The sequence below is a fragment of the Cyphellophora attinorum genome (assembly GCF_001299255.1).
Source record: "Cyphellophora attinorum strain CBS 131958 chromosome Unknown Contig15, whole genome shotgun sequence".
NCBI lineage: Eukaryota > Fungi > Ascomycota > Eurotiomycetes > Chaetothyriales > Cyphellophoraceae > Cyphellophora > Cyphellophora attinorum.
Genome location: NW_017253243.1, coordinates 396,385 through 420,654, shown reverse-complemented (window position 1 = coordinate 420,654; position 24,270 = coordinate 396,385). Strand labels below are relative to the sequence as shown.

Below are 24,270 nucleotides of genomic sequence, written 5' to 3'. Positions count from 1 at the left end.
ACAGATCAACAAAATCGAACACATCGACAGAGACAGTACAACCGGTCAACTAACGGCATACATCAGATGGAAGGACTCCGGCAAGCCGCACACGAAGGTCAGCATGAGTCAGATCTACGACCACTGTCCGATTGCTATGCTCAAGTTCTACGAGAATCATTTGAAGTTCACGGCGGAGCCATAGTCGGATTTTCCGGAGTCGATCTTGGATGCCTCTTGGTTGGACTGGAGAGCGGATACCGGTAATGGATCAGCAGCTGGCAATTGACATGGCCTGGGAGTCGCAGTCGCTTTCTCAACTGGACATCAGGCTAGAGATTTCAGGATATTCCGACTCGGTAAAGTGTCGACGAAGTGATGTTTGTATTATAGGTAGCAAGGTACGAGATACTGGACTGGAGTAACCTTGCCCAAGTCGAAAGCAATTTCAGCTAAAGCGGAAGGAACGCGTCCCAGAACGCATCTTGCAGTAGCTTCGAAGGAAAGTGCATTTTGCCCATCTGTCCTTTGTACATCGTCTCTTTCAGCTTGCTCCATCATCTCCTCTCTTCAACATCTGTTCTCTCCATGATCTTCTCTTCCAACAGGCCCACTTCCACTGCCCTTCATACCGACGTATTTATCTCAGCTGTCAACAAAGTCTTCTACCTCTCTGCTCATTACAATCACACCAGCTACGATGACAGCCACTCAACTCGGAGAGCTATATGACGATCTCATCTGCACGATGGCCGCCATACTTCCGCCGACGGACGCCATCTCGTTCTCTCTATGCAACAAGCGCCTGCATTCACTGTCCGATGCCCGTCTGCGACTTCACCGAGAGTATTGCGTGAAGTACTCGGTACTCTACATCAGCAATAATCCGAACCCGCCTCCTGGGGTATGGGCAGTCCACGATCCCCTCACTGCTCTCTATCAACTGTTCCTCGATCCATGGCGAGCACGTTACGTCCGTCGAGTGCAATATGATAGAAACTACGATGCTGATCATGGTCATGAAGAGCCCGATGACGAAAACGATGCGCTGTTCGAGTTTCTGGGTGATCCATGGTACTGGTCCGCCTTCGACCCAGCTTTCGAACGCAAGGTGGCTAGATACTGGCGTCGTGACATTGAGATTAGCTTCATCTACAACTTTGGGGATCCTGAGGAAGAGCTCTCGCCACACGAAGAAGAACAGAAGTGCGAGTGCGGCAAGTGTCTGATCATGTTGTTGACTCTGCTTCCAAATCTCGGAACGCTGGAAGTCCTGGGAGAACCTTTCTGGGATAAAGCTTCGAACCTATTCCTACACTATGTGCAAGAGATGCAGGAAGGAGACGATACCACTCTACCGCTGGCCAAGCTTCGAACTATCCTCTACAAGGACGGAATATCTATGGTTTCGATCCTGCCCTGGGCTGCGCTGCCATCTGTTCGTCAGCTGTATGTCGCTCGCCTCGACGAGCAGTATCCCGACATGGCCACTCATGTATTGGAACACTATCCACCTAACCTATCCATTCTTGGTATTGCGGAGAGTCGGATCCATCCCTCGCTAATCAATGCCATCATTGACGAATGTCCCAGTCTCCAGCGGCTCACCTTTGCCGTTCTGGAAGAAGACTGGGTGTTTGGATGTGGCTGTTCAGTGGAAGACTTCTTCCCCTTCGGCATCGGCGAGCTAGAGGACGAGGATGACCCAGACGATTCAGATGCATCCGACGACTCAATCCGTTCGGACGGTGACGAAGACGCTTACGATCGACTGGCCGCTCCGCATAGAGCTGGTCTGGGTCAGACTAGCGATTCTGGCAGCCGCATCTCCCTAGGCGAAGGGTATCCTAGCGCTGGAGAGGACGGCGGCTTCGATCATCTCGTCGGTAGATCGGATTTAGCATCACAGTTGCAGGCTCGGAACTTCGTCATTGAACGGTTCTTGACGACAGACCAGACCACTGACGCCTACGTCTATGACTTCAAGAAGCACACAAGGTGAGTGAGCCGCCGTGAACATCGTCGGTGTTACTGATTTTTGTCAAGACACGGCATTTGCAAGTGGCTCTCTCTACCATGCGCAAGCGATTATGCTCCTGCTGAGAAAGCCGAGATCTGCACTCGAAGACTGGTAGAAGAGGACGAGGAGGTTTGAGAGCAGGTGTTGGTACAGCGCGTTCACACAAAAGGCATAAGCCGTGGGAGCGTTGTGGTGGCATCGTGGTGTCGTCAAAAGCGTGAAGAAGGCAATCACTGAGATGCGGACGCCCGAGGGTTCTTGCAACAATATGTCATCTTGCTCCAGCGTCGACGGGGCATACATATATGTGTATCAACGAGTTCGTACGGATCGCATCACATACACTCGTCACGTTATGCTTGCACGCATGAATGTCTTGTCTCCTAAGCATTTTATGGATCGGAGTAGTATGATAGCCACCGCCAAATACTTCATGAAATGCTCGGCTCGATCAGCCCTTGAATGTGGCCCAACGGTGCTCAGGTAAATGCAAGCATCTCCGAATTGGCTGCCACAACGGCAGTGATGTTGCTTCAAGGACTATATCGAAAACCGGTTGACAAAGTGTCGGGCTCCAGGCGAAGGTTTCTCCACTCCGCCCATCCCCTGCATCACGAACTCCAACGAAGTCGCGATTGACAAGGTGAAGGGATGGTATCTACTCACCCACAGTATCTTGGTCCTCATTCGTTGTAGCTGCACAGATCCTCACGATCGCGCCACTATGAGCTCCTGTATCAACGATCGTTCCGTCTACTGTTCCTTATAGCAGGACTGCAAACAAGGCCGCATCTCGACACAGATCTACTTCCCCGCCGGGGGACTAAAGTCGCAACCATGGCGCTCCTGAAGCTACTGTCGTTGTCGCTGGTCATGGCGATTGCATCGTTCCTAGCGGGGATACTGCCACTGACGCTGACGCTGTCGCAAACGCAACTGCGACTGATCTCGACGGTGGGCATGGGAGTTCTGGTTGGCACATCCCTGATTGTAATAATACCCGAGGGCGTCAATGGACTGTACAGCATGCCAGGTGCATCGCATGTGCACAAGAGAGGGATGGCACAGCACGAATCGCTCGATGTGCGGCGGATGCAGCAGCCAGAGCCAGTCTATGCAGACGACTTGTATGCGCGCGAAGCGAAGGAGAGGCCTGATCCATTCGCTCTCCCTGGACCTGTCATACCAGGCGCGCTGTCCGACCCTCCCAAGACGCCTACAGAGCCCGGCGTCATAAGCATACTGGCTGACGAGAAAGCGAAGGACAGCAAGGGTGAGCACAAGGAGAAAGATGAAGACAGCTCACCTCATGCCTGGGTCGGAGTTGCGCTGATCTCGGGGTTTCTCCTCATGTACTTGATTGATAAGGTGCCACAATACACGAAGCCGTCCAAGACTAAGACGCCAACACACCACATCGCGCTGAACAACCTAGGCCGGAGATTTAACCTGTCGACGTCGAACCAGCGCGAGGAGGATTCGGAAGCGGAAGGATTTCTAGCCTCGGACAAAGCTGTGGTGAATCACCAGCGAGGATTCGCGACGACTATCGGTCTGGTCATCCACGCGGCGGCCGACGGCATTGCTTTGGGCGCATCTTCGACGACAGCCACCAGGACCTGAGTCTCATCATATTCTTTGCCATCATGGTCCACAAAGCGCCAGCCGCTTTTGGCCTCACGTCCATTCTGCTGAAGCAAGGACTCTCGAAACGCTCAGCACGTGGCCATCTAGTCCTGTTCAGCCTAGCAGCACCGGCCGGAGCGATCATCACGTATATCATAGCGAATGTGCTAGGAGGCATCACGTCTAGCACGGTCGAAGGTACGACGTTTTGGACCGGCATGCTACTTTTATTTTCTGGCGGGACATTCTTGTATGTGGCGATGCATGCCATGCAGGAGACGTCGAGGAGTCATCATGAGTCGAGCAGTCAGGGAGGTGCGAATGGGTTCGTCGACGGTGGGAGGGATTCGCAGCAGTCGGAGGAAGAGAAGCCTTCGATGGTGGATCTCGGGGCGGCTGTGTTTGGGATGATACTGCCGCTGTTCTTGCAGATAGGGCACGCTCACTGAAGCGGGCATTGGGTTTTAGCATGCTGGGTTGGTCTATTCTTTGGATGTACTACTATAAGTATCAGAGGCACATCAGAATGTGATTACTGCTGAGGGTATCTGCCTTTGTCTCCCACAGTGCCGAGGGCATGGTACTGTGCTGAACCTTCAGTCGTAGTTCCAACCTCTTGCAGTACCGTAGGGACCAGTAGCAGGTGAATGCCATCTTCACGTGCCCTGTCACCGAGAATAAAGGTGACTTTTGTACTTAACATGAATCAAGAGCAGTTGCACGTAGACATTTTGACCATGCTAAGAACACCTCTACTGCAGACCAGTGAATGGGAAAGGAGAACGCCTGGCGCGGAGCCTCTAGCAACTTTGCTTGGACTTGCACGTTTCTGCCATTGAGTTCTACCAGAACTGCACGCAGGACACCCGATTCATCCAAGAACTGCAGTACCAAGCGACACGACGATAATGAAAGGACCAACAAACAGTAAGTGCTGGCCGCAACACTGGGAGAATGTGTCACTGCATTGCTGCTGCTGCATCCCAAGGCTGCCCTGTGCTCGCCTGTGCTGCCATATCGAGGCAGTCTAGGCTTGGACTCCCTCGACAACATGGAAATCGCCGGCCTTATCCCGCGAGGCCGCGCTTGCCAGCCTCTTCCATCATTGTTCATGGTCCTCCCTGCACTGACAACACAATACATCTGCGACCACAACACATCATATTCGGCGAGATCTGCCTGTAGTTGAACACAGGACGATCCGTTGTCGATCTGCGGGCCATCTACCCATCATTCGCTTCTGCAGACGCCGCCTGGAAGCCGCAAGCGCCGAGTGCGTCACTGCAGAAGTTCTTCTCCCGCCACAGCGCTTGACAACACCAGGACTCGACAATCCTACAGCATTCGGCTCTGCTACGAGCGACGGCGACAACAATGAGCGCGAGCTAGCCATCATATACGGCCCACCTCGCGTGCTCTGTTGAGTGACGGGCACTTGTCTGTTCTGACGTCTGTAGCGCTAGCACGTCACAACCCTGCCATCCTACTCCGATTCTCGACCAACATGGATTCAGACGACATGGCTGTCGATCGCCCTCTCTCTCCTCGTGCAAAGCCTCCTCCAATAGACCCAGAGAGACTCACACAATACCCCGAGTACCTCCCACGGGACTCACTCGACCACGATGGTGATTACCAATTCTCTGCACCACCTGCCACCGCCCCAATAGCCGACATGCGCGCCTACAGAACCAAACCCTCGATGTCACACAGCCGTGTCAAGCGGCTGTCTACCTCCAACAAGCCCAGTATGTCGACCATGGGTGGACTGCCATCTGCTCCGGCTTCACCACCCACACCAGCACCGTCACCAACCCCTTATCAGAGAGTGCCGAGCTGGACGTCTGCTGGCGAGAATGAAGACTCATCCTACGGGACACAAGAGTACACTTTGGCAGTCTTAATCCAGCTGAACGGCAACGCTATCTTGCTGAGCTACTTAATATGTGCGACAACAACCTGCTGAGCTTTGTTCACCATTTTGTTTCTCCACGTCTGAAGAAGGATCCGTTTGAGCACTTGCCAGATGAGCTGTGCTTAAGGGTATGTTCACCGTTCACGCCGAGACACTAGTTCACGTTGCTGACAATTTCAGGTGCTCTCTTTTATCGACGATCCTCGAAGCCTCGCACGAGCCTCACAAGTGTCAAGTCGCTGGCACAAACTACTCAATGACGACATGCTGTGGAAGAACATGTGTGACAAGCATGCATACCGAAAGTCTTCGGACGCCTCGGAAGAGATCGAGCCACTGTACCTACCACAAGCCGCACGCGGCCCATACTCATTCGCCGGAAGGACGCCGAAGCGAACGATCGACGGAGCATTAGTCGGTCCCTCAAATAGTGCGCCCAATCTCACACTCGCACCAGACGACACACCATTGAGCCCTCGCTCCAAGAAGAGAGACTCGCGCACATATCACCACCAGTTCCGACGAAAGTACATGATCGAGGCTGCCTGGCGAAAAGGTGGCGACGCTCAAATTCATCCCCTGCAAGATCCAGGTGTGGTCACGAGTCTTCACTTGACTGACAAGTACATTGTCGTCGCTATGGACAACGCTAAGATTCATGTCTTCGACACTGCTGGAAGACCACAGCATGTTCTGAGAGGCCATGTTATGGGTGTCTGGGCGATGGTTCCGTGGGACGACATTCTGGTCAGCGGTGGTTGTGATCGAGATGTCAGAGTCTGGGATATGTCGACCGGTAAGAGCGTGCATACTCTACGAGGTCACACTTCAACAGTACGCTGCCTGAAGATGTCGGATGCTCATACCGCCATTTCGGGTTCAAGAGACACAACTCTACGTATCTGGGACATCCCGTCTGGCATGTGCAAGACAGTCTTAGTCGGCCACCAAGCCAGCGTTCGATGTCTCGCCATTCACGGCGATCTTTGCGTCTCCGGCAGCTACGACACAACCGCCCGAGTCTGGAGCATATCCGAAGGCAGATGTCTGCGAACCTTGACCGGCCACTTCAGTCAGATCTATGCCATCGCTTTCGATGGTCAACGTATCGCCACTGGCAGTCTCGACACTAGCGTCCGCATCTGGGATCCAAAGAATGGCATGTGTCAAGCCATCCTCCAAGGTCACACCTCGCTCGTCGGTCAACTCCAGATGCGTGGCAACACTCTCGTGACTGGTGGCTCAGACGGTTCAGTCCGGGTGTGGTCGTTGCAGAGAATGACGCCGATTCATCGTCTAGCAGCGCACGATAATAGTGTTACGAGCCTGCAATTCGATGACAACCGTATTGTCAGTGGCGGAAGTGATGGTCGCGTCAAGATCTGGAGTGTGGAGACAGGTCAATTGGTTCGAGAGTTGAGCCAGCCTGCAGAGGCGGTGTGGCGTGTGGCATTCGAGGAGGAGAAGGCGGTCATTATGGCTAGTCGCTCGAATCGGACGATCATGGAGGTGAGTCTTGCTAACTTTCCTTCGCGGAAAGCCTTCTATCCTATGACCCGACCATGCTGACAGTATGCACAGGTATGGTCTTTCTCGCCACCTGGTGATGAGCTAGGCGCAACGAGATCGGACACGCCGTTGAGTCTGCCTGACAAAGACGCAGAGCATGAACTTCACCAGAACATGGACGAGCGAGTCGCCGAGAGCAGAATGCGAGCATTCAGCGAAGTCGCCGTCGTTGCTGGTCCATCGAACGACGTCCACATGAGAGACTGAGCAGGCCCCATAGAACCTCGGTAGGGCTAGATCGAACCTCACTGTGGTCTTGCTGAGGCAGCCAGCACGAAGAGCATATTATTATCGACACCAGTGGTTTTCAGACTCACCAGCGTCCAACGAATCAGCAAGAGTCGACGGCGAGGAGTAACGACAGCATAAAGCCGTGAAGAATCTCCAGGCCAAGCAAGGAGCAACGACAGCATAATGCCGTGAAGAATCTCCAGGCAAAACAAGGAGCAACGACAGCATCAATGCCGTGAAGAATCTCCAGGCCAAGCAAGGACAACGATCGATGCGACCGATGCTGGTTAACGAAGTCATGCGTTTGCAGTCGAGGGCCAGTGAATGCATAGAGTGTCAAACGAAGGCAAGCAAAGCCGGAATGAAAAGCATTGATGGCATGATGCCACGCACGAATGAGCCAACGAGCAAGCAGCATGGGCTACCACGCACTGATAACTGATGGATTGGGCAGACAGCATTTTGTCGCCTTTTGTATGTATCATGTGTCTAGCGTAGGAGCACGCGCGCGATCCTAGTACGCTAGAGTACTCCGAAAATGACAGACTTCATTCTCTACCATGATTTATATAGTGAAGTGATTCATACTGGAGACTGTTGTCCTCCAACGTCCGATAATTACCTAGGTATGCTCTCGGCAGCGACTATAACACTTTCACAACATTAACCCCTCCCAAAGACACCTTGAGCCGGAAAAGTCGGCTCACTCAGTAGTTGAAATTCTCAAACACGATCGCCCTTTGCGGCAGCCAACTTTGCACTTCTTCGCGCATCGCCGGTGCCGTGCACAGGTACCACTCATCCACACCCTTGTCCGCCTCTGACAGATCCTCCTTAGCGATACGCCGTCTGAACACCTTCAACCCGGACGGCGAGTTCTCCGCCTCGTTGGCTAGATCCAGGACTTTGTACAATGCCTCCCGTGCTTTGCTGTCTGACTTGAGCGCAGTGGATTCGTCGCCGCTGAGGAAGACATGCAGGTTGCCGTGCGTCAGCAGCGCTGGGTGCTCCTTCAAGAGGGTTAAGAGGAGGTTTACGTCGCGTACGCCGAGGGACCACATCGTTGTGGTGCGGTCGATCAGGTGTGCATCGTCATCGCCAGACTTCTTGTCTAGCAGCGTCCCAAACTGGCCGAGTAAGGGCGTGATGCCGATGCCCGCGGCGATGAAGCCTACTGTCTTTTTCTCGTCTGTGCCGAAGTCGAACTTGAACTCTCCACCGAACCCCTTCACACCAATCTCAACCTGCCCAACCCTCTGCAAAGGCGAAGCCATCCAAGCAGTAACGCGCCCAACCTTCCTGACAGTAACCTCAAACTCCTCCCCATGCACCCCCAACGCCCCCGGCACACTACTCACCGTGAAATTCCTAATATAATCATCATTCAAACTCAATGGATCATCGTCCCGCATATGGCTGTACCCCATGTCCAACTCCTCAGAGAAGTCGAGCGCCACGAACTGACCGGGCAGCCAGGGGCCGTGGATTTTCGGGTCGGAGAGGGAGAGGCGGTAGCGGGTTATTGTTGGGGTCAGGGGGGTTTTGGAGGTGAGGGTTGCTGTCACTAGGGGTGTGTCGGACTTTGTGGTGGCGTTGGGATCGAGGTTTTCGGCGAGGAGGTACCGGACGCGTGGGTTATAGGGGGAGCGGCCTTCGAGCTTGTCGATGGATGTAGGGATGTTGGCGCCGCGGAAGGGGAGGCCTTCGGCGACAAGACGGCAGGCGGTGACGGTGAAGCGGACCGCGAGGAGGAGTGCGAGAGCACAGAGGACACGAGTTTGGCCCCAATGAGGATCTCGGCTGTGCCGCTGAGGTACAGAACGGTGCCAGTGGTGAAGTCTGGAATGCAGATGCCGCATTCGGGAGAAGTGTAGAGGTTGCCGAGGGATTGGTAGAGATTGTTGCCGGAATATTCGGGCCAGGTCAGGGTGGTGGCGGTGGTGCCGTTGGCAGTGGTACTGGGTTTGGGGTCGGCGCGTAGGAAGCCGGGTGGGCCGCCGCGGTGGTTGCAGTCCATGTCTTCGTTCTTGTGAGCGGAGGCGAGGAAGAAGAGGTCGGCTTGAGCGATTGTGGCGAGGGATTGGGGCCCGAGGAGGGCGCCAGATTCGAGCAGTTGTGGATTGGGGATTGCTGGGGTAATGGTTTTGCGGTTGAGGTATTTGGGGCAGTTGCCGAGGGATTGGGTTATTTTGAGGACAAGTTGGGCTTCGCCAGCGCCGGTGGCGGGAAAGCTGGTGTCAGAGTCGTCGTTGGTGTGCTGCTCGCAGGCGCCGGCCATGACTCGTCCGGCTAGCTTCATGCGGCCACGTTCTTCGAGGTTGATGCTCAGTCCTGCCATGAGCCTGCCGCCTGATTCCTCGTCTGCTCGCATCACCTCGCCATTCACTTTGCCACCATAGAGTGCTTCGACTACTGGGTCGAACTTGGTGTCAACGATTGTCCGAACGCCCAATACTGAGGGTGCGATCTGCTGTGCGAAGGGCGTCTTTCCGCCCCACACTGTGCACCATATCTCGTCCCTTCCTGTGGTCGGGTTTGTGGTCTTGGTTCCGAGTGCTAGCAAAGGATATCGAGCTGCCATGTGAGCTGCGCGAGGCTGAAGGAACGAGGATGTAGGATTGTCGCCGACCAGACGACCCACGCCGGTCAGTCGGTGGACCTCTTCCTCGCCTTCGTTCCAGTCCAGGGCCCGGTGGAACGCCATCTCGTCGTGATGACGGTGGTTGTGATTATCACGAGAGCTGGCCTTGAAGTGCGGTCGTCTCAGAGTGTTGCGTAGGGCGGAAAGTCTACCTGACATCTATGGTTAGGTCCACAGAATTGGTGAGGAGGTCCCGAAGAGTGAATGGATCATCCTGTGGCAACTGTAGAGCCATTCTTATATCTCACCTTTGGGACGCCGAGAAGGATCCAGTACTTCCTGCGACCCTCTCGCTTCATGTATCTAAGGTAGTCATCAAGCGATACCTGACGAGTATGTTCGTTTCGACCGGCGGTGCGTTTGTTGTAAGAGCAGCAATGTCACGCAAGAAGGTCAACTAATCAGCAGTTCAGCTCCAGGTATACTTCATGGTTCCTGGGGAAGGTTCCACCTAGGAGCATGCCAAAGTAGCGCCGCTGTAAGATTCGTTATTTGGGCGACGGATCAGGGCCTGGTTAGCTAAGCACGCATCCAGGTTACTACGACACGTGGGACGAATTAGGCTTCGAGTACGGTTGGCTGGACTCGATCAAGAGGCTAGGCGGATTGAATGCTGTCATATTTGGAAGGCGCGATGTAAGTCGATGTTCAAGCTGAGCAAGTGGTTGAGAAGGATCATACGACGTAGAGTGAGATGAACGAAGTGAAGTCGACGGGTCGCTTGGCGAGACTTCCGGCTACCTTGGTAGCTTTACTGATGCGTTCATGCCCCCTAAGATTCGCCGCATACGACATGCAATTCCACGTTCTCCAAAAGCAAAGTATTCCTCGTGTGCACGAATACCATCCGATTGTAGACGGCATTTTGTAAATGATTCTTATTCATTCACGCTGACTAGATAAGCGAGCCCTTGGGATCTCCCAACCACGGTCATTCGCGAGAGCCCGCGTTCACTAAGTCTCTCACGTGAGCATTCGAGTATTTGCAGACAGTGCCGCCTCTGGATAACGTCATCGACCAGGCTGTCAGTACACCAAAAGCGTGAAGGCGACAACGAGGAGCATGTCTGGAGTTGACACTCGACAAGTGTAGTTGCAAACGTGGCTCAGGTGTCTGAACGAACACTTATGGAGAGGCAATATGGCTACAACTCTGTCACCTGGTCAATCGGCCGCCTTGTTTGACATACTTTCGCACTATGACACGTACCAGGAGATCAGAGATTTTCGAAATGTCGGTAGTCTGGCGCATTATGGGCCGCCATTTACCACACACGTCGGACAGCCATCTACTGCTCCAGCACTCCAGACGCTTGTCACCAAGTATCTGCTGACCCTTCCTGGGCTAAGGGATCTGCCTGGAGACTGGTGGAAGGTACAATGTCATGACATTATCGAGAATTTCGAGAAGTCCAACCTCAGCGAGAGCTATGACAAAGGTTCCATCGGCAGTCGGAAAACTCTGGCCACAGCCATCTCAGCACTCATCGAGTATCCCGTTCGCGGCACATTCGGTGGCTTTGCGGAAGTCAAGGACAGTGATTCCCACTACGACATCTCAAAGGCAGACGATCTCGCCCGTGCTTTCCGAGACTTCATGGACGGATGCATCTACGGGACTGCTCTGGAGGAGACAGTCATGAAGGCTTCCGAAACAGATGATCTGAGCCAGCACAGCTCGCTGATCAAAGGTGTACATGAGTTTGTCCTCGTAAAGTGAGTGCAATGGCAAGGCCTTGCGGTTGTGTGCTTACTCGATATAGTGTTGCATCCTTGATGCACTACACGCTTGTTCTATCGCCCAAGGGGCAATATTTGCTCAAGCTGATCGAAAATGCCAACAAGCTGATACCCTACCTGGTCATTAGACAGACACTCAAGATCGGCAATGTCGCTTCCATGATCAGTGCGATGATGCGGGTTGTTCTGGCCAAGATGAGCGTAACCAGTGTAACCAACTGGATAGGCTTGACATCAAATGCCGACGATGGAATGAACTTGCTCCAACAGTAAGTGCTCTTTCTACCCTTCTCCAGCAATTGCTCATATGTGCAGCATTGTCTCAACAGTACTACATTGGGACACGAGAGAGCTCGATAGTCGGGCAAGTAAGATCGAGAAGGAACGCGGCAAAAGTGCCAAGGAGCAGTTACAAATCCTGAAGGAGTATCCTTCCTTGCCGCGAGAAGAGCAGGAGCGAATACGAAGCAAAAGTCAGAAGGAGTCCATCTCCATTGTGACTGCCATCTTCAGAGCGAGGGACATTGAGCATACACTCAATGAACACGAGCATGAGATATCACTGGAATATCTCAGCATACAACTCTCGATCCGTGATAGGCAGGAGATCATTCGAGTCTTGTGCCACACTAGTCCGGACTATTTCACCAAGTCGATACGAGAACTCGTCGATGCTTACTATCCTGTCATAAGGGATATGCACAATGCTATCAACCTGTCGGGTACTATCTCAGACATGGAGTCATTCATCCGAGATATGATCAAAGTCGGCAAGATTCAGTCCGACAGCAAGGGCAACACCATAAACCCTTCGGTGGGCGATTTCGTGATGCTCTTGCGTAAGCACCAGTTCTCGTGCCACACTTTCATACATCAAGCATGCAAGAATGGTCCCGAACTCGTCGACTGGTACTTGGGCTGGGCCAAAGGTGCCGCCGCTGAGTTCAAACGAGCAGAAGGTGCCAAGGACGAAGCTGGCCATACTGATGCTGGCAAGCTGAATGCAGAGCTCAACAAGCTGTTCGAGAGCCTCACGAAGGAGCAGCAAAAGCAGATCACTCCAGTGCTGGATGCACAGATCGAGTACTTGGACGAGATGCACGCATCCTCTAGGAGCCGACTGGAGGCAGTGCTGCATTCGCAACCCTCGAACGAGAAACACATTGCGAGCGTGCTTTCAGGCATCAACAGCCGTCCATCAAGTCGACCTGCATCGAGAGCTCAATCTCCCGCTCCACAATCCCCCAAGGAACGCAATGCTCAACCGACACATAAGGATCATAGCCTGCCAACTCCGAAGGTATCGTCAGGCGCGGGCCCGGGTGCTTTCCTGTCGCGGTGGCAAGACATACTCGATCACACGCCCATCTCTCCTCTCACGTCCGAGGGCAAAGTGCAGAAAGCGAGCAGCACGGTTGTCGTCAATGCAAGTACCAAAGACGTTGACGGTCAGACGCTGGTCGAGTATGCCTCGAAAGAGGCCCCAGGCAACCAAGTCAAGCCGCGGGCGAAAAAGCCCGATGCTCGCATTATTGTAGACTGCATGGGCGTGGAGTTCAGACGCCTGCTTGCAGAGAAGAGCTGCTCATGGTAGCGGTTTGGCTAGAATCGCTGGCATTCTACACAACAAAGACGACCATCACGTCCCAACATGTATATATCCTTATGTTCTCCGTGGAGGCAACTGCCTCGTGTTCCTAGCAGCAGAGCACCCGCACCACTGCCTGATTCGCTGTTCGCAAGCTTACTCATCCTTAGCTACAGAACAAGCTCAAGCAAGGTTTCTCCAGTGCTTCGGCTGGCGGAACCCTGGCCCACAATGACTTCATCTTCGTCACCGCGACCATATCCGAGCCTCCCGAATTGCAGAGATAACCAGCTCGCGAGGATGAGTAATGCCCGTTCCTGGCGCTCACATGCCGCTGATCACATCCTTTCAGAGCTTCTCGCGTCACCGACCGCTTCGCACGGCTTTGAACTTTGGTTCGTGAGCTTTTTAATTTTCTCGTTGAGCTCTTTGATATTGCTGCTGCTCCTAGCTTCGAACGTGCTGTCGCCGTCAATTGTCCTTCCACTCCCCGCTCCCAGCCAGTGCTGATTCGCCAGCTGTGTCGCCGGCCCATTGCCGTGTACACAAGTCGGTTGACTATAGCTTCTCACCTCTGATCGACGTAGACCTCAACAGCTTGCCTCGACTGGGCGCAGCCACCCGCTCAACCCTCAGGCCCAACCTCGCGATTCGCCTGCAGATACACAAACAATGTCTTCATCGACATTAAAACCACCAAAGCTATCAGCACCGCCCAGCTATCCATTTGGCAAAATTGAGCCCAACTCAACAAAGTACTTCACAGCATGCATGCTAGGCGTACGTGCTGCCTTCCCCCTCTTGATTATGACCCAGTACTGATCACCTCCTCCAATAGGGCGTGATAGCATGCGGCCCAACGCATACCCTCGTAACACCCCTCGATCTCGTCAAAACCCGCCGACAAGTCTCTCCAGGCATCTACAAATCCAACATACAAGGCTGGACCTCCATCTTCCGCAATGAAGGCATCCGTGGCGTCTTCTTCGGCTGGTCACCTACCTTCGTCGGCTACTCCTTTCAAGGGCTCGGCAAATACGGCTTTTACGAGGTCTTCAAGCACGAGTACGGAGACAACCTGTTCCCTAACATGAATCGCACAGTCGTCTTCCTAGCGGCTTCAGCCAGTGCAGAATTCATTGCCGATGTGCTGCTTTGTCCGTGGGAGGCGCTCAAGGTGCGCATGCAGACAACGCTGCCGCCGTATGCAAAGAACTTGCGGGAGGCGTGGTCGAAAACTGTGGCCAATGAGGGAGTCAGCGGCTTGTATGCAGGCATTGTGCCGTTGTGGGGTCGCCAGATTCCGTACACGATGTGCAAATTTGCAACGTTTGAGAAGGTGGTGGAACTACTTTATAAGCAGATGGGTGGTCGGAAGGAGGATTATGGCAAGCTGGCCCAGACTGGTGTGTCGTTTGCTGGTGGTTATATTGCCGGTATCGCCTGTGCGGTAGTCAGCCATCCTGCGGATGTCATGGTCAGCAAGTTGAACAGTGATCGGCAAGGTGAGTCTAGTTCTATACGGTCCGGGGGTCCCTTGAGCGGAGTCGAGACTGACGTTTGGCAGCTGGCGAGAGTGCTGGCAAGACGATGTCCAGGATCTACGGCAAGATCGGATTCGCTGGGCTGTGGAATGGACTGCCCGTGAGAATCGGCATGATTGGGACCTTGACGGCGTTTCAATGGCTCATGTATGTCTTTCTCCGGCCTACTGTTCTGGAATTGTGCTGACCCTGAAACAGCTACGACTCCTTCAAGGTCTACCTCGGACTCCCGACCACTGGTGGTCACTAGGTCCTGTCATCAAGCTGGCGTACGGAGGTATCAGAGTTTTCAGCAAGATGGCAGGAGTCATGAGGTCGCTGGAGAGTAGATATGGAGTACTCTGGCTCCGGTATCGATTATCAACTTGCATATCGGAAGGCGTGGGTGTATGGGTGATGTCGTACGGACTAGGACAACTGAAATATCAGAAGCCCTTCGCGTCAAAAGAGTGACACGATGTTGTAATACAACTGCGCGACTAATGGGCATAGCTCGCACAACAAGACACTTCACAATAGTCGGGATAATATCCCGGACTGTGTGAGCCACGGACAACGCACATGCTTCTTCGTAGCGTGACTTGGACGCGTAAAACTATTTTTTCCGTTGAGATCAAGAAGATGTCATCTTGGCCTGTGGACATTTAGTGCTTCCGGTACGCTAGCCAAACCAGAAGGATGCCGTTGCTTTGGTCGCAATGGTGGCCAGAGCTGCTTGCGTTTGAGCACTGCTCCTGCGCTCGCATGTGCCTGTAGTTTCCTGGAAAGTAAGAGTGTACTTACATCGTAGGGTCGCTCGCTGTCAAAGCAGATGACATAGGCCAGAGCTACCCGGCTCTTGCTCAAATTCCAATTCTTGAGGGCAACATCGAGGCGGCATCACGTCCTCGTGCGCAAACTCATCTATGTTATGACAAACCTTTTGCTCGATCAAGCAACCACCACGGGACTTTGTTCTGATGCGGCACTAATTGTACCGTTCGTGCGGAAATGGCTCGGCCCGCGTGAGAGTTCGACGCCACCTGATCATCGGTCTGGTATAGACTTTGGGCGCAGAGCCACTGTTCGGTTGACCCCTCACCGCCATCAAAAGTCCACACGGCCACGATGCGTAGATGGTCGTCTGTTTGGTGGTACTATCGCGTGGATAGCACGACGTGTTCGACAGCATGGCATGGCGTCGTTGGGGAGCGCAGCCTCCCAAGTCAAGCCGGCAAACTCTACGAAGTAAGAAGTGTTTGGGCTAGGCCAAGCTCTCGCGAAGCTCTGTGTACTGAAGCTGAAGGATGGGCCTGACAGATCCGGTCCAGGACTAGAAGCTCGAGTGGTGTAGGCGGAGCAACGAAGTACCTAGGTAAACCTCTGTGGCTTGAACGTTGTTTTATGCAGATTGCTGTTGTTCAGATGGCATGGGCGTCGCCGATCTGTGTTCTCGCATTCTGGATTGCTGCAGCCACCTGAGATGCTAAGTGGATGCACTGCACGATGCGATTGCTGCATTGAGCCCTCCACCGAGCGCAGTGATCGGGCGTGGTATCACTGTATCGTAGCATGAGCAAAGCGATCAATGGGCAGTCGAGCCAGTATATGTCCTCAGAGGAGATCAGTAATCAGAAAATGACAGCATAACTCGAAATTTACTTGGAAACTCAAAAGCGACGTTTGCACAATTCTTCATATTACGCTCTGACTCGCGTGTGCGCTTGAGCACGATAGACTCGGCCGCGCCTCGTGTATGGGCTTAGTCCGTGCATTGACTTTATACCCCGGACTCAGTTGCTTTGACAGACATGCTCCGTTGCATCGGAACAGCGAAATGAGTGGAAATTCCGATCTGGCTTCCACTACGCTTTCCGCTAGAGACCGTGAAGTCTTGGATTCGTGGGTCTGACATCCGTGTTCATGCGAAGGCGGCGATATCCCGAGATTCAAAGCTTCCCACGGGTGTTTTCGATCGAAACCATCGGGTCGACTGGCTGCGTGTTCGGTTCACGAGCCGAGATCGATATAGATCATCATACTCGGCTTGCGACGTCACGACGTTGAGATCTGTGCGACCACACCTGCGGGTAGTGCCGGACCAAAGTTGCAGTGTGTTTCGGTACATGGTCAAGCTTGAATCAAGCCGGCCGGTTGTACGTACATCAAGCGTCAGGGGACACAAGCCACAATGTGGCGACTAAAGGTCTCTTCCTTCTAGCAGAAAGTGATTGCCACAAGCCAATATCCAACCTGCGCAGATCATGAGACACTCTTTCAGCAGCGGTGGGTGCCCATGAGGAAGGTGCGAAACATGCTTGGGACGATCGCAAGTGACAAACTTGCAGCTATAGGAAGCATAATCGCATTACGTTGATCTCGACCACAACGGGTGGCTTGAACTTTCATGTATCCGAGTTCAGGATGTCCATGCGGAGTTGTCCTTTCAACAGGCGTGGGCATTGAGGACGCTTATTCGACTAATTGAATGGTGTCATGGCTCGACCATCACCGCCACAACGTCGAAGTCTTTACTCGAAGTAGGTGGTGCGTTACCTATGCTAAAACGGACCTGTATTAGGTAAGGCATCGCAGCCGAGGCGATCGAGTGGACGGTCTCCATTTGCACATCAGATACTGCATCATGTCTGCGTCTCAGGTGGATGGCTTTCGATAAGCGTTGACAGGACTCTTCAGGGACCATTGGCTGGCGCTTGGTGCATACAGACACATTGAGGTCCTCCATCTTGTCCGCGCTTTGCCGTTCGCACTCGCTGGTCCCAATCGGGCCTAAGATGGCTTGACAAGGGGTTTAATCAGACCCAGATCTGCACAAAGTCTCGTCTTGTCGCACCACGCTTTGACTACGTCCATAAAGCATGTCATAGCACCGAGCAGTCGGTGATTGCCTGTTCTGCCAATCGGATTGTTGATCAAATATTGACTACGTCCCTCCATTGTAGATCCTTGATAAGTCGCAGAAACCAGCGACGTCCCTTCAGGAGCAAAGACTGCACCGAACTCTGAAACGGCAGCTCGTGTTCGGCGTGGGATCGAACTTTGACTTTAGCATTCGTTACGACCCGCAGGATGGCGCACTTGCGTGGATTGGGCGACGATCGGATAGCCAGGATGAGGCTATGCCGGCCGTTGGGCGATGTTGGTGAATCGTGAGAGCTCACTCTGCATTTTCGAAGAAGCTCGAGCTGTAGTATGCGACATGACCAAATCTTGCTCACACCATGTTGAGGTTGCGGAGAGCTTGTCGGGCCTTTATAAGGGCTAGATTTGTGATGATCGTACCGAACTCTCGACAGCCGTTTAGGCGGCGGGCCGCAGTAACATCTCTGTCAAGTAATAGGCATCAAGGTTGACTCGCGCGAGAAGTTGTGAATTCTCAGCCTTCATCGTCGAGGTCCGAGTCATCGTCATCGCTAGCACCTTGATCGTCACGAGTGTTTCTCCTCCTTCCTCCCTCTCTAGTTCCCTTTTTGAGCTTGAGAGGATATCCAGCTCCACGTTCAAGGAGCCCCTTCACCAAAGGTGTGCTTGGATGGACCTGATCGAAGTCTTTGGCGTTCACCACTCGAAAGACATCGCTCGTAACTCTGTTCAGTATCGGCAGATCTCTGCCAGCCATCAAGTAGATTGGGTCCATTTTCATTAGGGAAAATTCCAGTCTGTATTCGCCTGCTTTTCGCACAGACAGATCAGCGAAGATGAAGAAAGCGCCAGGAGTGCGGTTCTGGGGAACAGTGGTACCCTGAGAGAAAAATCGAGAGCTCGGGGACGGCGGGCGCTGGCTTTGCCCCGTAGAGGACGGATGGAGTGGCATCGTTGGAGGATCCGGATCGTCCTTGGTGTGGAAAGGGCTAGACACATAGTTCCCTAGCAACAAGCGCTGTACCTCGCGCGAGCCATCCTCCGCAATGGCTGCCCTCGTAGTCATATCACGCGTGGTGATGAGACCGATACCAAGTTGCAGTGTACCACGAATTGCGCATGCATCTCTGCCTTATCTGCTTCGTTATCAGGATTGAAATCTGTGATCATCAATTGTAGCACCGGAGGCGGGTCGACAGGCCTCCTGTCCTTTCCATCAGGCCCTGCTCGTGCAGCTCGCGGCTGTTGGCGAATGTGAAGGGAGCAGCGCCTAGCATAGGGGTTGACATGCAAGTGGGATTGTTGCGACGACATAATGGAGGGACTGGTCACTATGGGGGCTGATGGCGGCCCTTCGACGCTAGCATGCGTTCTCAATGGTGGCGGCTGAGAGCGCCTGTTCTCAGTCTGTCTTTGTCGCACGTCGAAGGGAAACACGGCTTGTTCATTATGGGGGCTAAAAACCTGGTCAATAGCTCCTCATGTTGAGGATTAGATTACCCACCTGACATCAGCAACTTCGTCAATTCGGTCGTGTCGACCAGCGTGTGGTCCATGGACGCCCGCGGTAAGATCACCGGCAGTCGGAAATTCAGCTCTTGGAGTTCGCTCGAAGCCCAGGTGAGCAACACGAGTATGTCGAGGTTGTGGGCTGAAAACTGCTGTCGAATACTGAGATGGGTAAGGTGTTTCTATCGACCACGTGTCTGGCTGTCGCCGTGGATGGCCATACGAAGGGTAAAGGGAGCCACGTGTAGACAGTGACTGTAGTGGTCGAAGAGGAGGAAACCGCGGGAAGTCTGCTATAATATGTGTTTGTGGGTTCGCCTGACGAGGGTTTGCAAGCATGATTGGGTTTTCGGAGATCGTGTTTGGTGGGCAAGCCACTCCAGCGGTTGCGGTAAGACCTGCTTGAGGAGAGATGCTCCGGGAGTCTCCAGTTCCTGCGAGGCTTGAATGTAACATTCGTTTTTGTGCCAAACTAATATGCAATGGTTTTTCGCCGCAGCAATGAAGTCACAGAGTACACAGGTTGCTACTGTGGTTCGGAGGGTCGTCAATGTGTGGTGACCCTCACATGCAACGGAGTACGCTGTTTTTGCGTCTCAGACGCCCATCCCGGGTAGTCACGTATTGAAGACCTTGACTGACTATTGAATCGTATGCCGTAAAGCCTGGAACAACGCTGTGGTCCTGAGACAACCGTTTTAGATGCCTGATGGCATCCCAAGGTAGTGGATAGTCCCACGTTCTCCGCGGGTGCGCAACTCAGTATCGTACTGAGATGTGGGGCGGATAGAGTTCGCCTGGCTGCGCGTTATGGCTGTGTGCTATGTAGCTATGTCCTTCCGCTGAGGTGGTTCGAAGCTTGTCGAGGCTGCAGAGATACCCTACTCGAACATCAACGACCGTTGCGCATGGAGAACTTCCCCTTGGCAACATACTGTGAGGCGTATGAGATATATATGGCTTAAGAGACGCGTCTCGTTCACCTGTGCGCAACACCGTGGTTGACTGATTTTACTTTGACGGGACTGACGTTGGGCAGTAAGAACGAAATGGGTACTGTACCTGATAGTAGACACGATGGGATGATCGACGTGACCATTGAGGTATTGGGATTCCAGGTTTGGGTGAATCGTGAAATCCCGAAAGGCTGTTCTCGGAGAGCAGAGTTTTGATGTACACCTCTACCAGTCAATTGGGTCGCGCCATAACTGGCAGACCTGAGTCGATCATTGCCAACTTTAGTTGTTGGTCTGGTCAGCCACTGGAGATCAGCTCGAGTACCGTTATTGGTTGGGTTTTGATGAAGAGGCAGCTGTCTATGCCTTGCCTTGAGCGGAGGTATGTGGTATCGGGGTCGAAGATCAACTGCGACTTCTGTTCCCATGCGTGGGATCACGAGCCAGTGCTTTGCAGCGCAAATAGTGCACGCCGAAAGTCTGATAAGTGCCAAGTTCATCTACCTGGCTCAATTGACCCAGACCTGGCACCATGTAGGCATGGCAGGCTAGACAAATCGATCAGGCAACGCCGTGAAGGCTGGGCTTGCAATCGGGACTGTCACACTTGTGCGGAGCACGAAACATGCTTCAATCGAGGATCTCCGGGCGAGACCGGGCGATCAGAAGAGTCAAGCGCGTCTGCGTAATCTTGCAGTCTTCCTGATTTCGTGATGGAACAGCGAGCAGATGTCGGCTCTGCAAGAGCGAAGAACAAGAGAGCCCTCGTCGGCAGTTGACTGATGACACTGTTGCGTACGGTTGCAAATACCGATAAACAGAAGAGAGAAGCGCAGTTCTCGGCAAGCCCAAAGACTAACGGCGATCGGGACAGGGGCACGACTTCCTGGGCACGAATGGAGACGGAGCGTGCTTACCTACGGTGGTACTCCGAATGCAAGCCTCCACCTTGCTGCAGAAGCAACCAGATGTCAAGACTACGTCGATGCTAGACATGAGTAGTGAGGACTGAGCGGCGGACGGAGAGCGTTCGTTCACAATCACGCTCGAGTCAAGTGCTGCTGATTCTACAGCCAGTAGTCATCTTCGCTTCGTGAGATTTATTCGGCTTCCACGGCATCGCACAGGACAAAGGTGTCCGCCAAATTTGTCGACATGCCCGCGGCCGAAGGAGGGATACGACCTGCCGGAGATTCGCATCACTTCTGTTATGGAGCAACTGCGGCATGACTCGCATCGAAACACTGGCTCTCGGGCGAAAGTTGGTATAGCGCGAGCTCGTGATCCTCCCGAGCAAAGACCAGTGGTGACGACTAGCTCCAATAATTGCTGAAAGTCGGATATCTATCGACAGGCTGGCGTTCAACTTAGCTCATCTTCGCCGCGCAGCTCCGACTACGGGCGGCCTCGCGCTGCAGCGCAGATCAGTCGCGTTGACCATCCCAAATGTAGTTTGGGCATTTACTCTATAGACTGAGAAGGTCGGAGAATTATTGTTCAGCGGGGCAGATCGCCTAAGCGCTGATAGCAGGGATCACTTCTGCTGTTGGAGACTGTGTGGAGGACGGCAGATCTGGACATGAGTGCGTTTGACTTGGACTCGAATCAACGTCTGATTGACTGGCGATTCGCAAAGTTGATCTGCAGAGTGCAGCAGCCCTTGGGATAAGCTGCTCGCCGTTCACGTTTGCCGCTGGGTCTTTCGTTGGTAACGTCCCATAGCGGCATACAGGATGCCGCGAGGCCCGTGACCGAAATTCGATTATTAACTGAGGACTTCGGACTCGCGTGCTGGAATCGGGCAGCAAGCGGCGACAATGGAATAGGTGTTTCAAGTGCTCGTGGGAACGGCAGCGCAACATGACAAGGTATACCAGGATTCAAGCATGGTCTTGGCTTCTGGAAAGGCCGCTCGGGGCATTTTACGCGAGACTCTCATCTCAAGTGTTTCAGGTCGGCAGTTCTGCATTATCGCCTAAGGTACCGCTGCCAATGACAACAGCTCATATGGCGTTCGCAACGCGGCATGTGCCGCAAGTAGATCTGGCTCCCGACCGGTATGAGGTAGTATCATTTGTAGTTCATCGTTCCTCTGTATAGTTGCAAGTTATGCTTCTGCTCACTTCACAGAGCTCCGGAAATGATCAACGCCTGTACGAAGATATGCATAAGAGAGAGCATGGATGCAAGAGCCGGGCATATCTGAGAGTGGGTTCTATAGGTAGCCAGTTTCTGGAGATCTGCGGCCAGGCATATAGTAATGGTGCTAGCCGGTGCAAAGGTTGGACATCCTACACTGCAAGATTAGCGTCCTCGGGATCATCAGGTAAAGGGTGAGCGATACTCAATAAGGTTGCCGTCTGGATCTCTGCAATACTACACCAAGAGTCAGCAGAGGGTTCATCTTCGGAAGCCAAGTCTGTTGGCAAAAAGAACGACATCGCTTCTGGTTGTTTTTTGTGCGGGCACGTACAACAGAGTTGATCTTCCCCTGGGCACCAGTCCTTTCAACGACACGACTATCCTCAAGGACGTCAATCCCTCGATCCTTGAGCCCTTTGAGGACATCATTAACGTCAGTCTCGACAAGGAAGCATAGATCAGCACTGCCAGGCATGACATTCTGTCTTGGGTCAACGGTTTGTGTCAAACGAGCGGCGACTGGCGTTACCAACCTGAGCTTTGGGCTCGAACTCCTTTCGGTGTACGTGCAGATTGATCTTAGAAGAACCGAATTTCAGAGCGAACCGCGACTCGCCTCCGGACGAGAAGGTCTCGACCTGCATACCCATGACCTCGGTATAGAACTTGATCGTCGCATCTAGGTCGCGCACGGTAAGAACCAGGTGATCGAGCGATTTCGTCTTAGCAATGCTGTCAGAAACGGCCATTTCTGCGAATTTGTGGCTCAAAGAGCTCCAGACCTCGTATCGATGTGCCACTTTGCAAAGATTGCCATCAAGACCCTTTGACCGAAAGTGTGGTCACACCTGCTGGTCGACGAGAACGGGTGCCTGTGACGTAGGCGTGGGGTCTCGACATGGCTCGCGCCAAGACTCGCTAAAGTCCGGGCAGGTACACATCCGTCAACCCTGTTTGACGTTGTGTTGCTGAACTCTGAAGTAATCAGGGCATGAAGGAAACCTCATGAGGATCCCATAAACCTTGCAGCTGTCATATCCGAGAATCTGGAACCTACGCCACAGCTCGTTAAAAAAAAGTTGCTGCCCAAACACCATGCGAACATGAGTTAGGACAGGCGGCGATCCTCAAGAACCATGACGAATGGAGAGATCCCACTTCGTACAAAGCCAATTGGCCTAGTTGAGGAGAGTCCGACTAGCATCGAAAAGGTATTATCACACTTCCGACTTCAAGACCCCCTAATCCCCAAGCACATCTCGGAATTTGCAAGCTGAGCCTGTCTGGCTCATCTCAACTACGACCACAGCAGCGAGTATTGGTCGATGCCCAAACTGATTGATTCCAGATCAACAGTGGAGTGGAGGATCCTTCACATGAAACAGCAAGGTCAGACAATGTTCAGAGCGTCACGGCGCCAGCAACCAAGTCTGTGAACGAAGGCGCCCGTACAGACAATCGTCCCACGCATTCGGAGGGATCTGGGCGCAGCGTTGTACAGGACAAAACAGAAGAAACCATGCCTGCAGCAATGGTCACCCTGTTATTCAAGCCTGGTGTGTCGAACGGACACCAAGAGCGCACCGACAATTCACAGCTAGCGTCGACAGTGGTCCCCAGCACATCGGACACTGTCGTCCAGCAAGAGCTGCCACAACAACATCTCCACGACGTACCAGAAGTCGATACTCAGAACGCAGACTCCTCAGCGCGGAAGGAACACTCTTACGCCTGTTCAAGATTCCTACGACCTGCTCATGCCCACGCCCGCAGCTCTCGAACTCATCCAAGTAAGGTTATCAAACCTGGTGATCTTGCTCGGCGCACAAGCTTGGGGGCTTTCAGGTCCAATAAACTAGATCGATGTCGAAGGTCTACCGTCTGGGGCGGACGACAGACTTCTTTTGTGCTGGCATGACACGCGAAATGCTCGCTGAAGCGGCGAACT

The 24,270-nt window shown here is 53.3% G+C and overlaps 9 protein-coding genes across 9 annotated transcripts; 6 read left to right on the top strand and 3 right to left on the bottom strand.

The window, feature by feature from the left end:
- Positions 1-679: 679 nt before the first annotated feature.
- Positions 680-2,134, top strand: AB675_5123 (uncharacterized protein; the record flags this gene model as incomplete). The annotated part of the gene is made up of 2 exons (XM_018145311.1): positions 680-1,977; positions 2,026-2,134. The coding sequence occupies 2 exons, from the start codon at positions 680-682 to the stop codon at positions 2,132-2,134; spliced, it is 1,407 nt and encodes a 468-aa protein (XP_017999199.1).
- A 702-nt stretch (positions 2,135-2,836) lies between these two features.
- On the top strand, positions 2,837-3,622 carry AB675_5122 (uncharacterized protein; the record flags this gene model as incomplete). Its single annotated transcript, XM_018145310.1, has 1 exon — positions 2,837-3,622. One exon carries the CDS (start codon positions 2,837-2,839, stop codon positions 3,620-3,622), a length of 786 nt encoding a protein of 261 aa, XP_017999243.1.
- Positions 3,623-3,645: 23 nt separating this feature from the next.
- Positions 3,646-4,074, top strand: AB675_5121 (Zinc transporter ZIP9; the record flags this gene model as incomplete). The annotated part of the gene is made up of 1 exon (XM_018145309.1): positions 3,646-4,074. The coding sequence occupies one exon, from the start codon at positions 3,646-3,648 to the stop codon at positions 4,072-4,074; it is 429 nt and encodes a 142-aa protein (XP_017999439.1).
- Positions 4,075-5,129: 1,055 nt separating this feature from the next.
- Positions 5,130-7,316, top strand: AB675_5120 (F-box/WD repeat-containing protein 7; the record flags this gene model as incomplete). Its single annotated transcript, XM_018145308.1, has 4 exons — positions 5,130-5,509; positions 5,593-5,668; positions 5,721-7,049; positions 7,122-7,316. The coding sequence occupies 4 exons, from the start codon at positions 5,130-5,132 to the stop codon at positions 7,314-7,316; spliced, it is 1,980 nt and encodes a 659-aa protein (XP_017999477.1).
- A 731-nt stretch (positions 7,317-8,047) lies between these two features.
- On the bottom strand, positions 8,048-10,044 carry AB675_5119 (uncharacterized protein; the record flags this gene model as incomplete). Its single annotated transcript, XM_018145306.1, has 2 exons — positions 8,048-8,904; positions 8,964-10,044. The coding sequence occupies 2 exons, from the start codon at positions 10,042-10,044 to the stop codon at positions 8,048-8,050; spliced, it is 1,938 nt and encodes a 645-aa protein (XP_017999469.1).
- Positions 10,045-11,122: 1,078 nt separating this feature from the next.
- Positions 11,123-13,315, top strand: AB675_5118 (uncharacterized protein; the record flags this gene model as incomplete). Its single annotated transcript, XM_018145305.1, has 3 exons — positions 11,123-11,697; positions 11,745-11,990; positions 12,037-13,315. 3 exons carry the CDS (start codon positions 11,123-11,125, stop codon positions 13,313-13,315), a joined length of 2,100 nt encoding a protein of 699 aa, XP_017999431.1.
- A 666-nt stretch (positions 13,316-13,981) lies between these two features.
- On the top strand, positions 13,982-15,103 carry AB675_5117 (Mitochondrial phosphate carrier protein 2; the record flags this gene model as incomplete). The annotated part of the gene is made up of 4 exons (XM_018145304.1): positions 13,982-14,089; positions 14,148-14,814; positions 14,877-15,000; positions 15,052-15,103. 4 exons carry the CDS (start codon positions 13,982-13,984, stop codon positions 15,101-15,103), a joined length of 951 nt encoding a protein of 316 aa, XP_017999384.1.
- A 3,126-nt stretch (positions 15,104-18,229) lies between these two features.
- On the bottom strand, positions 18,230-18,781 carry AB675_5116 (uncharacterized protein; the record flags this gene model as incomplete). The annotated part of the gene is made up of 1 exon (XM_018145303.1): positions 18,230-18,781. The coding sequence occupies one exon, from the start codon at positions 18,779-18,781 to the stop codon at positions 18,230-18,232; it is 552 nt and encodes a 183-aa protein (XP_017999348.1).
- Positions 18,782-22,502: 3,721 nt separating this feature from the next.
- Positions 22,503-23,071, bottom strand: AB675_5115 (Virulence protein; the record flags this gene model as incomplete). The annotated part of the gene is made up of 3 exons (XM_018145302.1): positions 22,503-22,556; positions 22,654-22,803; positions 22,856-23,071. The coding sequence occupies 3 exons, from the start codon at positions 23,069-23,071 to the stop codon at positions 22,503-22,505; spliced, it is 420 nt and encodes a 139-aa protein (XP_017999312.1).
- Between the last annotated feature and the right edge of the window lie 1,199 nt (positions 23,072-24,270).